The following is a 14,548-nucleotide window of genomic DNA, read 5'->3' as shown; positions in this document are numbered from 1 at the left end:
TCAAACACTATGCAGAGTAAATCTAAAAAAGTTTTACAACACTGTGGTATTTCTATAAAGTTGTAGCACCAGCACTTGATTTGTACACTTTCTGTGTTACACGCATCTACTATCAATGGCAAAGAATATATCCCTTCTCATGAATTCCCACTATTAGATTGTAAGCCTATGCGGCAGGGTCTTGCTATTTACTGTTTTACTCTGTACAGCACCATGTACATTGATGGTGCTATATAAATAAATAATAATAATAATAATAATACCAGTTTCTGGAACCAAAATATGAAAGGAGATGTGCATGAAATTCTATGTCTGGCTACTCAGGAGTCCATTGGGACTTACTCTCAGGTAAGTGTGTAAAGCACTGCATCTTAAATTCTTCTATACATCAACTATTTCCCTATGAACTGAGAGACAATAAAATGGATTGCAGGCTATATCTACCATTAATCCATCTAGAATGCCAACTGTGTTTTAATGTGCTCTAAAACCACAACCTTTTACCGCATATTGGTCACATATATGTACCTCAAGAATTACTACTAGAAGTGTTTTGAGTACAATAAGAAATACAGTAAAATCTAAATTATTCACACTTCATTGGATCTACCCATATATCTGCAGACCCAATGCAAACCTATGTAAATAATGCTGCAGTAAATCAATACATACCATTTAAGGACAAAAGATTACAATGTACTTAAGAAAGTAGTTGTTAGGCAAGACAACTACCGGATAACTTTTCAGAATAAAGCAATCTTGTTAAAACAAGTAATACATTAACAACTGATCATGGATATTTCTTCTAGTCGTTACTATGTTCCTCCTTTATCCAAGCTATTTTAAGATTTAGCATTAAAATATAAATTAACTCTTTAAGCATCCTGCATGATGCTGAACATCCAAAGCACTGAATGAATTTTAAAATGTAAATTATGAATTACTTCTGTCTTATATGAGCATTTTGTGGTTTGAGTTCTCTGGATAAAGCCACATGCTATCAGAATACTTCAAAAATACATGCTTGTAACTTTGTATTAGTTTCCTATAGACAATACCATCGTTTCATTTCCTGATCCTTTTTCTTATAGTTGTCCAGTTTCTTCATTCCTCTAACATTCTGCTGCTTCAGAGTTTCTTCAGTTTCCCAAGTGTTATGGATGTGGGACCAACCTTTCCATTTAATCAAATACTGCACATCACCAGGTTCTTTTGATTTATCAAAGCCTGCATTTGGATCTCCATCAGCTTCTACTGCATAGATGGTGGTTGTAGCACCAGTTGCTGAAGGGGAGAGCATAATCACAGCATCAGACAGCTACAGGACTGAGTGACTTCTGGCAAAATACCACATACACACACACACAATTGTCCTGAGATATAAGCATCTGTAAGAACTTCTTAAAGTACTCTTAGAATGCCAGTACAGCTCTATGTCATTAAAAAGTTTATTACAAATTATGTTAATGTAGGAAGGGTTTGATTAAACCAGCACATCCAACAAAACTACAGCATATAAACGAATTAAGAGAAGAGTGGGACAGTGATTAAATGGCATATATATAGCAAACAAATCCTTTTTAATATATACTAAAAAGAATTGAGCATTTGATCAATAAGCTTGCTAAAAATATCAGTTATGGCATCATTCACAACATGTATTTCCCCAGTATTTCACAGAAGGGAAGGAATTTGAAACTTTATTCATCTACCTGTAACATTTTACAAAAGTAAGTCAAAATTACCTCCTTTTCGTCCAATACGGCTATCCATGAATTTTTCTATTGTTTCAAATTCATCTTCTTCAGGTTGTGGGACATCCTCTCCACATACTTCCAGTAGATCATCTGAATCTGTCTTTGCTTCCTCAGCTTCCTTGTAACTCACATTTACTGTTGCCTGGCGGCGAGACCCTCTTTTATCATAATCATCATCGTCGTCATCATCATCCGATGAATCAAGTTGTCTTTTTTTCTGTCCTGCACTTTTCTTTCCAATTTTTTGTTTTATTCTTAAATATTAAAGAACAGTAAAAGAAATACTTTCAAAATACTCATCAGTAAATACTCTGGAATCGCTGACAGGTGACTATGCTCAGAACCATGTGGGTTGTTCAGAGGCCCAAATTTTTGTAAACTTCCTGAAGCAAACCATAGAAGCTGCTGCAGCCACTATCTAGCCAGTTGATTGCCTCGGTAGTTATCCAGAAAGTGATTCTTTTCTTACGCTGGTCACTGCCACTTCACTTTCTCACAAGGAACATAAACATAATAAAAGTATTGATATAACCCAGAATGCATTTTAATACTGTAAAGTGGACAATTTGCCTGTCTCTGGATTCTCCCCGATGCTGGGTGATCATTGTCCACTAAAAGACAGATTCTTTATTATTATTATTATTATTATTATTATTATTATTATTATTATTATTATTTATTTATATAGCACCATCAATGTACATGGTGCTGTACAGAGTAAAACAGTAAATAGCAAGACTCAGCCGCATAGGCTTACAATCTAATAAAATCATAGTAAAACAATAAGGAGGGGAAGAGAAGGCAAACAGGCACAGGGTAGGGTAAAACTAACAGTATAAAGTCTGCACAACATCAAGTTTTAAAAGCTTTAGGAAAAAGAAAAGTTTTGAGTTGAGCTTTAAAAGCTGTGATTGAACTTGTAGTTCTAATGTTTTTAGCTGGGGGCTAAACAAGGGAACACCTCACATTTGCTCCCTAGCATATCACTGATGAAGCAGCAATTCCTCTACACAGCCGAAAAACTATCCCTAGCTGAGGAACCCACTGAAGAAAAACAATGAACCCACAGGCGAAAAACAGAAAGGCTCAGTAAATCAAATTCATGTTAGGAGAATTCACTGATATGCAATTCTGCCAACCTATCACCACCCAGAATTCCAGAGAAAGCAGTACCCCAAATGCCCAGAAAGGGAAAATACTGTCTAGACTCATGGTTCTACTACATTCTGCCAATTGAGATGCCATCTGCCCCAGGGCAGCAAGTCCCTGCAGAACACAAGTGTTTCCAAGCGGCAGGTAATATCTCTTGTGATCTAGTGAATGAGATCCCTGACCCCAAGCATCCAGTCCTCCAACACAAATACAATGACTTGGTAGTATCCATGGTCCCTCTAAGACGATGTATCCACTGGGTGGGAAAGTAGTTGGGTTTTGGTACAGTTCATCACAAACCCAAGATCCTGGAGGAAAGTTACTATTAGCATCTCTTCTTTCTGCAAGAGTCCAAGTCTTGATGAAGATATTGTCAAGATAAGGATAGACATAGATCTTCTGTATCCTGATTTTTTCAATCACTGTTGCTAGGATTTTGCTAAACATCATGAATGATGTTTAGAAAAAGTTCAGAAGCTGTATTGATTTGCTTCTCCTTGTAAGAAAAACAAAGAAATCTGTATGCCCATCTAAATGGGATGTGGAGGCTCATTTCCTAAGAATTATAGGTATGAAGAATTTGCCCAGGACCATTACTGACAAGATAGAGAACAGCACCTCTATTTTGAATGGTGTATTTGGAGAAAATTGTGGATCCTTTTCAAATTTGCTTCTTTAATCTTGTCCAGTACAATAATTTCAGGGGAATAAATATATGCCTTTTAATGAGAAAGCACCGTTTCCCCTGCTCCAATGTCCACTAATTTCTGTATCACTTCTTGCATGAACTCTCACATTGTCAGCACCACTGAGCACTGACAGGTTAGAAATTCATTTCATGGTAAATTCCAATATTTCAGAAAGCATTCACTACTAATTATCTCACACACTCAACTCTGAATTCCCAGATTGGGGATAACAGCTGAAGGCATCCTCCATATGGGATGAGGAAACTGTAAGGAAGGGGTAAAATCATACTGGGAATGGCTGTTTTTAATATGTTAAATTATTTTATTGTTATGGTTTTAGGAGCGGAACAGATAAGCGGCCAGCTGCATGGGGGCGTTCTGGTACATCCTGGAACCGCTTGGGGCAAGGCCGACCGGCCTTGAGCTAAAATTAACATCTCAGGGGAAGGTGTGAAAGATCTTCGAAGGGAGGGGGGAAGGAGCGAGAAAAGTATCTATAAAGAGTATGCTTTTGAAAAGGGTTTTTGTCCTGAGCTGGCTGACATCATGGCTGGGTGATGCATGGTTTGCAACTTAGTTTTAGTTTGCTTGGTTTGGGTTCTTATTTGTATCTGCATGTTTTATCAGTCTGAAATGCTAATCCTGTATATCCTACCCTTATCCTGAATAAAATTGGGCTTAACCCTCCAAACTGGGAGCTGTGTGCGTTTGTTCTGGGGATTTGTGCAAAATCCAGTGGAAAGGCCAGCTTTGCTGGGGCGTGCTTCCTTTACAGAAACTACATGACACTCAATCAGCCTAATATTCTGGAGGCCTCTCTTCTTAGAAGAGCTACATCTACACTTGCCATAGCCTTAGGAGTTACTCCCTTAATTACCTGGGGGCTTTAAAGGGCTTCCTGTGTGAGGGTGCTTGTAGACCAAATGATCACAAGTAGCTATGCCTAACAACTTGGAATGGCTTAGTCCAGTGGTTCCTAATTAACTAAGTACTGGGGACCCCTTGTTTTTCAAATGCCAACCCATGGACCCCCGACTTCTGAAAATTTTGTTATCTTTATGGCAGTTACCTGTGCGAAGCAATTTTTTTGGAGAAAATAAGGGGTAGCCCCTAATAAGCAAAGGATTTTAGGTATACTAAAAAACAGACCATAAAATTTGTGATATTACCACACAAAAATGACAATAGTTTAGTTAGGAATATAAAGACGAATTTAATTTTATTAACGTCTAGTTTACAACTGAACAAATTATGACACGTCTAGCAGCTACTAAACCTAAATGTGATGGGAGAAATCATGCCTCTTTTTGTCCTGAATAATCCCTTCCACATCCGGTTCAATATTTCCTACTTTTAATCTCAAATCTGGATCAACATCGAGCCGATTTCTATGCTTGTTCTTCATATAACAAAATGTCGAAAATGTTTGTTCACAAAGAAATGTGGAACAAAAGGAAACTAGATGTTTCAAAGCTTTTTCACCTAACTTCTTACAATCAGGAAAAATCTTCACCCAGAATTGGTCCAGTTTATATTCTTTGAAAAATGATTTCAATGAACCATCACAAGTCACGTCAACAAGTGCATCTTGCTCTTCCGCAGATAGAGTTGATAGTTGTATATCACCACATTCAAAAGGATTCCTTCTCCTTGAGTTTTCAGGATTAGGTGCAGGGAAGTAATCTCTGAAGCTAGTCGCTAAATCACGCAGGTGCTTTCGCACATGACGTCACTGTCGAAGCAAACGGAGCGTGGGAGACGGCGTATTTTCTTTTATTAAAATGCGGACCTTGCAGAGCTAATATGTGAATGGTGCCACGGCCCTCCTGGGTGAATTATGCGAACCCCCTGGGGTCCGTGGACCACCAATTGGGAACCACTGGCTTAGTCTATAGCTTGAAAGAAGGAAGAACTTGATTCACTGTATGCCTCATTGCTGCCTTGTCCATCTACCCTCCAAAAAGACAGTTCCCATCAAACTTAGCAAAGGTAGGCACACACACACATGCTAACGATGTGAGAGGGAAGGATAAAAGTCAGAGAGATGGTACAGAGGAAAACACCAGGAGACACAGACAAGCCACAGGCATGATAGAGGAAGGGGTAAGGAGCTAGGAGCAACACACTATTTATCCTTCTTGCAACTTCCTTGCTTTCTTAACTATGTTCAGCACAAGGGGAAGAGAGACAGCTGTAAAACTGGCTCCAGTTGTCCTTAGTACACAGAAGTCAAAAGTGAAAAAGAAACTCAGCCCAATAAGATTCAGTGATCAAAAAAACCTTCTGCCTTCAGCCTGATCAGCAAAAGCAAACTTTGGCCTAAAGCTGCCTAAATTGGGTAGCAGACCACATATTTGAGCTACAACCACAATGGAAGCAAGAGAAAGAGTGGTTCTATAAAGAAAATGGAAGGTGCCTCTTTGTCCAGCACCTCAGCCAAGGTGTTTCTCTAAAGTTCCAGGGTCCAAGTATATGGGGAGAGATCACCTGATGATTGGCCATCTAGATGGCAACACGTAAGATGTATTTCATATTCTAAAATATTTGTCACATACCTGCTTGGAGGCTTCCTGCTCTTGACTTTGTTTTTTGGCTCATAGTCAGACTCACTTTCCTCACAACTACTTTTATCTCTGCTTTCTTCCAAATCAGAATCTGAAGCAGTTCCAGAGACAGATCCTGACCCAGACATTTGCCAGTCCTCACTATATAAATTTAAATTACAAAAAGAATTATTTATATACCTAAACTTACATCAATAGAAAGAAGAATCTTACTGACAGATACAATAGAGATATTTCAGTATCATATTTGAAAGAAGAAAGAATCACTATCTGAATACATTTTGGAAAGGACGGTTTGGTACCATAATGAAGTTAGCAGTGAATTTAATGTAGAAGGGCTTACAGGAAAAGGATGTATCATTTCTGTAAATATTTAGCGGGGGTTTATAAAATATTTTATCCCCAGAGTTTTTATTATTATTATTATTATTATTATTATTATTATTATTATTATTATTATTAATTTATATAGCACCATCAATGTACATGGTGCTGTACAGAGTAAAACAGTAAATAGTAAAAGCATAATCAGTGATAATTCCAGATTCATTAAAATGAATTTCTAAGTGAATTATTGACATCAATAACTCCTACATTAATCACTTTCTTCCATTATATCATCTGCCAACAATATTACAATAAGGTCATGCCATCAAATAAATGAAACAGTAAGTGAATTCTAGAAAAAAGCTTTTAAGGCACAATCCAATCTGGATGCCCACCAGCCTCCAAACTTGTATTAACAACCTTAAAATAAGCTTGTTCACAAGAAAATAAGCCACCCTGCAAGAAGCATGCCATGTTTGAACAATGCAACAATCCAGCACGGATGATCAGCCAGGGCACGGTTGTCATGTTATGTGAACCAGGTCGATGAGTTCTGCAGTGGTCCACAAATACCGTATTTTCCGGCATATAAGACGACCCCCAACTTTTCCAGTTAAAATATAGAGTTTGGGATATACTCGCCGTATAAGACTACCCCTCTTCCAACGCACACCAAATAAAAATTAAAAATCATCAGATTTGATTTCAATCCTATTACCTCCTTCTCTGCCTCTCAGATTTCACACACACACGCGCGCGCACACACACACAGAGAACACAGACCTCTGTCAGGAGTTGCTCGCCTCCCTCCCTCTCCTCCTTCCTTCCCTCGCACTCTCTCGCTTTCTATCTCTCTCTTACACACACATGCGCGCGCGCACACAGAACACAGACCTCCATCAGGAGTTGCTCGCCCCCCCTCGCTCTCCTCCTTGCTTCCCTCCCGCTCTCTAGCTCGCTCGCTTTCTCTCTCTCTCTCTCTCTCTCTCTCACACACACACACACACACCGAATACAGACCTCCGTCAGGAGTTGCTCGCCCCCCCTCGCTCTCCTCCTTCCTTCCCTCCCTCGCGCTCTCTCGCTCGCTTTCTCTCTCTCTCTCTCTCGCACACACACACAGAACACAGACCTCGGTCAGGAGTTGCACGCCCCCCCTCGCTCTCCTCCTTCCTTCCCTCCCTCGCGCTCTCTCGCTCGCTTTCTCTCTCTCTCTCTCTCTCTCTCTCTCTCTCTCACACACACACACACACACACACACACACACGGCGCACACACAGACAGAACACAGACCTCGGTCATGAGTTGCTCGCCCCCCCTCGCTCTCCTCCTTCCTTCCCTCCCTCGCGCTCTCTCGCTCGCTTTCTCTCTCTCTCACATACACACACGGCGCACACACACACAGAACACAGACCTCCATCAGGAGTTGCTCGCCCCCCTCGCGCTCTCTCGCTTTCTCCCTCTCTCTCGCTCTCTCTCTCTCTCTCACACACACACACACACACACACACACGGCGCACACACACACAGAACACAGACCTCGGTCAGGAGTTGCTCGCCCCCCCTCGCTCTCCTCCTTCCTTCCCTCCCTCGCTCGCTTTCTCTCTCTCTCACATACACACACGGCGCACACACACACAGAACACAGACCTCCATCAGGAGTTGCTCGCCCCCCTCGCTTTCTCCCCCTCTCTCTCTCTCTCTCTCACACACACACACACACACACACACACACGGCGCACACACACACAGAACACAGACCTCGGTCAGGAGTTGCTCGCCCCCCTCGCTCTCCTCCTTCCTTCCCTCCCTCGCGCTCTCTCGCTCGCTCGCTTTCTCTGTCTCGCGCACACACACACACACACACACGTGTGCGCACTCACACACACACACAGAACTCAGGAGCTCACGCTCCCTTTGCCTGCCTCAACCCCTGACACCCTCAGAACCCCAACAATAAGTTTGGAAGTTACAACACCCGCCCTATAAGACGACCTCAGACTTTTGAGAAGATTTTCCTGGGTTAAAAAGTCATCTTATACGCCGGAAAATACGGTACACTAGCAATACTGGCCATACTGAACGTTCTTTCATCTTTGATGAGCATGACGAGCTTCAGCCCTCCTCCTGAACTTGGAACTGCCACAATTGCACTGCTCTGTGGAGGCACTGAGTGCCTCAGAAGCAAAACACCAGTTTGGAATAAACCAAAGGACAATTACCTAGATTAGAAAACATCCAAATGTGAGAACAGCACAGCTGTAGAATGATCCCCTGCTCCCTGCCCTGAATTTAGGAGGAGTTAAGGGCTCCTCCATGTTGCACTACACATCAAAGACACTTCTGGGCACTTCAGAAGTGCAGCCTGATTGCAGGATCTATCCACTGTTCCTCCTTCCAATTTCAAGCTCAAGAAGAGGGGTCATGAAATTGTACCTGACCCTGTGATGTGCTTCTGTGGTAGGACAGTGTGATGTCTACCACTTCTCCAGTGGGAATATAGTAGGGTCCTGGCAAACAGAAATTTGTGTTGGCTACTAAAGCCAGCCAAAATTTGGAGACCTTCACAGAAAAAAGACTATATTATTTAGTGTCCTTTTAACTTGCTGAGAATGAATATTCCCTAGCCAATTGCACTATTAATACTATTGCAGTTGCCTGATCTTCTGCAATTAGAATGTGTCATTGCAAAGATTTTTGGTATGCAAATTCTGACATGCCATTATATAGGTAGTCATACAGGAATATAAATAAACAAGTGTAAACAAGTATATAGAGGAATAAACATATTACTCTCTGAATAATAAGCAACCATTTTCCATTGTAAAGTAACTTGAACAACAGCATGCATTAAGTAGGACAAAGAAAATTTATGAGGCAGATCTTTCAAAATAGTATTTTTAATATAATGCTTAATTTCCTACTCTTTATGTTTCTTCCTCTTGATTTCACTGGATGAGTCATCTGCAGAGTCTTCACTACTTGATGTGTCCTACAAAGAATGAAAATAAATAAGGTCTTGAAGATGTGAACAAATAGTCCTGGGATCCCCAAAGTGATGTCCATGGGTCCAGTAAGCCGAAGGACACCTGTGTTGACTCCCTGCCCTTTGCAGCTCCTAGCCAGACTCCATAGCATCACCCTACTCCCTTACTCTGCTTTAACTAGCAGTTCTAATTAGAGATGTGAAGACCTGGAAAACCCCCAGAAAAAATCAGAAAAAAATGTTTTTTCCTGTTGTCTTTTGGGGGAGCGGTTTCTGAAAAATTGGGAAACAATGAAGAAAACGGATTATAGAATGTTTTATTTTAGCATGATGAATAAAATGTTTAAGACAAGGTGCTCATATATTTACTTCTCCAAATGATTTCTAAAAACTATGTACAGTATCAGATTATTACAATTTCTGTGCACCAAGGACAAGCAAGTCCTAGGTTGCAAATTGAGACTACAACTCCCAAATGCAAGAGCAAGATGCATTTCTGCCTCTAGGGGGCACTGCCATTGAAGCAGCAACTAAAACTGATAGATAGCTACAGCTCAGGAAATGAGTCTAATGTAACGATTTTATACCGATCCAACTTGTACATAATTCCATTTATGTTCCTAAAGTAACAAAGTGACTTTAAATCTGTAAATGTGCTAATATTGCCAAAAAAACAACAACTATTTTTTTAAAATAGCCCAATATCCCCCAGAAAAAAAGAAACAATTTTTTCCCCATGGCTTCAAAATTTCCGGAAATTTTACATCTCTAGTTCTAATGGACACAGTGTAATCTGCAGTTTGTCAGTGTTTGCAATCCAGAGGAAAATATTTTGTGGTCTTCGGTTGGTGAAGAAGAAAACCTAGATAACAAGAAGGTTTAAAAGGGCATAATAGGAGAAAGAGCAGCAGCTTTGGCATGTGAGAGGCTTTTGGCAGTCAAGCAATGACATATGACAAAATAATTTAGATGGTGAGGAGCTACAGGTGGTTGCTCAGGGACAAGAGGGAGCCTGATGATTTGTGGCAGTGTTGGTGGGAGTAAACAGATTTGGGTGGGTAAAATGAAAAAGAATGGTTTATTAAAGTTGGATGGCAAGGGATATTTTGAAAGCTAACAACTTGTTCTAGAGTTCCTTCTCTCATTGAAAACTGTGTTTTTTCTGGATGATAAATGTGGATACCAGGCATCTCTTAGATGGGGAGTCGGCTCAGCAACCCGTTTGATTTTGGCATCCCTTCTTTATGCAAAGGGACAAAGACACATAAATTGTGAATACTGACAGGTGTGCTGTGCAATCTTAAGAAAGATTGAGCTGGTCCCAAGAAAGGAAACAACTGGCACCCACAAGACACTGATTTGAACTACAACTTTACTCCTAGGGGAATCTGACTCCCCATTTTCTTATAATGACCAGGCCAGTAAAAAAAGAAGAAAAAAAGCCCCTTGTATTTACATTTAAAACATTCACCAATAATTAAATATTTACCTGTTCTGAGCCACTGTTTGAGGATGCCGCTTTTGACTGCTGCTGCTGTTTCCTGAGCATTGCAGATCTCTGTACAGCTAGAATACTTGGGTTTGATTTCCAAAACTGAAGTAGAATTCAAACAAAAAAACATTCTGTTGCCATACAAAACACAATTTAGTACACATCTGAAATAGCTACATCCATATGTTTCACAATCAGTAATTTTCTCCAAGTTGCAAGAAATATTATCCTAACCACTGCTCCAATTTTTCCCCATGTCAAGATTTTAAAAAATAAGTTAACACAATCCTAACACATAGAATAGAATCAAAGAATAGCAGAGTTGGAAGGTGCCTACAAGGCCATGGAGTCCAACCCCCTGCTCAATGCAGGGATCCACCCTAAAGCATACCTGACAGATGGTTGTCCAGCTGTCTCTTGAATGCCTCTAGTGTGGGAGAGCCCACAACCTCCCTAGGTAACTGGTTTCATTGTCATACTGCTCTAACAGTCAGGAAGTTTTTCCTAATGTCCAGCCGGAATCTGGCTTCCTTTAACTTGAGCCCGTTATTCTGTGTCCTGCACTCTGGGAGGATCGAGAAGAGATCTTGGCCCTCCTCTGTGTGATAACCTTTTAAGTATTTGAAGAGTGCTATCATGTCTCCCCTCAATCTTCTCTTCTCCAGGCTAAACATGCCCAGTTCTTTCTGTCTCTCCTCATAGGGCTTTGTTTCCAGACCCCTGATCATCCTGGTTGCCCTCCTCTGAACAGGTTCCAGCTTGTCTGCGTCCTTCTTGAACTGTGGAGCCCAGAACTGGATGCAATACTCTAGATGAGGCCTAACCAGGGCTGAATAGAGGAACCAGTACCTCACATGATTTGGAAGCTATACTTCTACTAATGCAGCCCCAAATAGCATTTGCCTTTCTTGCAGCCATGTCACACTGTTGGCTCATATTCAGCTTGTGATCTACAACAATTCCAAGATCCTTCTCGTTTGTAGTATTGCTGAGCCAAGTATCCCCCATCTTGTAACTGTGCATTTGGTTTCTATTACCTAAATGTAGAACTTGGCATTTATCCCTATTAAATTTCATTCTGTTGTTTTACTTTCCTTTCCATGCACCACACACAGAGAGAATTCTTCAATTTTAATCCTAAACAACTTACCCTGCATTTTTCAAAGACCTCCTCTACAGTGTCACCAGGCATGCTACAGTGGAGTTCCTACAGCCATACTAGATTCAAAAGCTTATCAGATGTATTGCTTTTGAAGCAGATACTGCGAAAAGCTCAGGTTAAACATCCAAGAGAATCTGCTACATCATATTCTCCAACTATACACATATGTTGTACTGAGATGCCAATGAAATCAAGCCACCATTAAAAATGCATTCTATTAAGTTAAAATGGCACTGCCTTTTGTGTGTGTGTGTGTGTGTGTGTGTGTGTGTGTCACACCTAGAGAACAATTCTTCATTTTTTAAACTTAAAAAAGAGTGGCTTTTATTCATGAGTTGCTAAATACAAAGAGAAATTATTTGATTCTGTAGACTAATATAGCTTTAAGAGTACTTTTAAAAAGCCCATTGTTTAAAAGCAATGCTAGAAACATTTAATACAAGGCCTATTCAAGCAGGCATATTTATCATGAGTTATGGCTGTCGATGTACCTCATTCCCAACTTTAACAGAATTTTTAAGGTGTGCCTCTCTCCAACAAATTAAACCGTGGACACAAAAGTTTAAGTTGATGTTTAACTCAGTAAAGAGCAGTGAAAGTGAAAGCTGCATCCTAAAGAAAAACACAATGCTAGATACTGGAGACACAGATTAGACTCAGCTGGTTATATACTGGGAGTGTCCTGGAGAGGTGAAAGTTTAGCAGCAATAGAGCGCTGCTATATGACACTTCTATCAGCATTCCCAATGTCTCCCATTACAAAACTGTTTTAGAATTTCAACTATTTATGCAGCTTCTTATCTAATATCAACTGAGTCATTTATATATAATAATTAGATAAACACATGGGATCAATTACATATGAGAATTCATTTTACCTCAGCTCCATCAACTTTTGGAGGTTTGGCTTGGACTTTCTTCTCCTTAGACGTATCAGACTCTGATTCCGATTGACTGCCAGACTCTGAACCAGAGTCTGAATCACTGCTTCCCGACTGGCTGCTACTTCCATCACTACTGCTTCCAGAACTTGAACCAGATCCAGAACCTGATGCTGAACCAGAATCATCATCTGACTGGCTGCAATTACAAATTAAGAGTAAATGTTATCAAAGACTAATCCAGCTGTTCATTCATTATTTAAAAGCTTTAGACAGTAAAAGTTGTCCAGCTGATTTTCAGTCTTCTCAGTAATACTTACATCTGCAAATTGGAGCTCTCTCCCATAAATTTCTCAAGTAAGTGTTAACAGATCTAGGAGCCTAAAATAAGCTTTTTGAACATATATACTTCAAGCATAGGATAAGGTTCAGAATGGAATTACCTTAGGCACCTAGTTGCTAAGCAATTGAGCATATCATGCTGGACCAAGGAATGCTAATGCTTCCACATTCCACATGGATTAGAGCTGTGGACATACAGTTGCATGGTTATGCTTGCATTTGACCACAAGCAGCCCCCATGTTCAATCACATTGGTAAAAGAAGCTATCATGGCTTCTCCCCTCACCCCTGTCCACGCCATGCGTTGCGTATAGAGATGTAACATTTCAAGAAATTTTGAGGCCATGGGAGGGATGGGGATGTTTTTGTCCATGGGTTTTCGGAAAAACTGAAATTTTGGAAAAACTGAAAAATACACAATGCTTATTATTTAAAGCTCTTTACAAATCTAAAGTCACTTTGGTGCTTTAAGACAACGTTCCCCAACCTGGTGCCCTCCAGATATTTTGGACTTCAGCTCCAATCAGCCTCAGGGAGCATGGCCATTGATCATGAATGCTGGACAATGTGGTCCATCTGGAGGGCACCAGAGTGGGGAGAGGTGATTTAGGAACATAAAAGCAGCCTTTCTGTTCCTGAAGTTATTTTATGTATCACTTAAGTTTATTCATAAAATTATCATTATATTTTAAAACTTTAAAAAATAAACTCACTTTGTAAATTTGTAATTATTGACTGAAAATATTAGAATTACGCTACAGCATCAGAAATACAAGATTCTATAGAACAAAACCTAAACTGTCAAGAATGCACATTTAATGTCAAGAAACTGTTGGGAAACAGAGTCTATCTATATATCTGTAAAATATACTTTAGATCAACAATTTTAGTAAGAAATGAAAGAAATAACTATGATGGGAAACTTAAAGAAGGATTAAAAAATCATTCCCCACAACCACACCTTGGCTTCATTATTTCCAGACAAGTTACATCTCTAGTCTTTGTATAATAGTGTTCTTATTACATGGCTTTTAGAAATCATTTGGGGGGTAAACACAGGGTAACAACAGCTAAAAACTTTGTCTTAAATTCTAAAAGAAAGTATTTCAAAATCTAAACCTGAACAATTTTTCCAAATTTTTGAAAAACAAAAACAAGAAACAGTCCTCGGAAAAACATACACTCAGAAATAAGCA

General features: G+C 40.0%; 1 protein-coding gene across 2 annotated transcripts in view; it reads right to left on the bottom strand.

The window, feature by feature from the left end:
* Nucleotides 1-14,548, bottom strand: part of CHD1 (chromodomain helicase DNA binding protein 1) — a 64,055-nt gene that overhangs the window by 38,958 nt on the left and 10,549 nt on the right. For both annotated transcript variants that reach the window (XM_063129569.1, XM_063129568.1), the window contains exons 3-8: nucleotides 13,008-13,209; nucleotides 10,965-11,069; nucleotides 9,414-9,481; nucleotides 6,154-6,303; nucleotides 1,746-2,011; nucleotides 1,059-1,284 (exon numbers count right to left, since the gene is read on the bottom strand). In XM_063129569.1, the coding sequence (XP_062985639.1) occupies nucleotides 1,059-1,284; nucleotides 1,746-2,011; nucleotides 6,154-6,303; nucleotides 9,414-9,481; nucleotides 10,965-11,069; nucleotides 13,008-13,209 (1,017 nt within the window). The remainder of the gene's footprint in view (nucleotides 1-1,058; nucleotides 1,285-1,745; nucleotides 2,012-6,153; nucleotides 6,304-9,413; nucleotides 9,482-10,964; nucleotides 11,070-13,007; nucleotides 13,210-14,548) is intronic.

Source organism: Elgaria multicarinata, chromosome 6 (genome assembly GCF_023053635.1).
Source record: "Elgaria multicarinata webbii isolate HBS135686 ecotype San Diego chromosome 6, rElgMul1.1.pri, whole genome shotgun sequence".
Lineage (NCBI taxonomy): Eukaryota > Metazoa > Chordata > Lepidosauria > Squamata > Anguidae > Elgaria > Elgaria multicarinata.
This window is presented reverse-complemented; position numbering and strand designations above follow the sequence as displayed.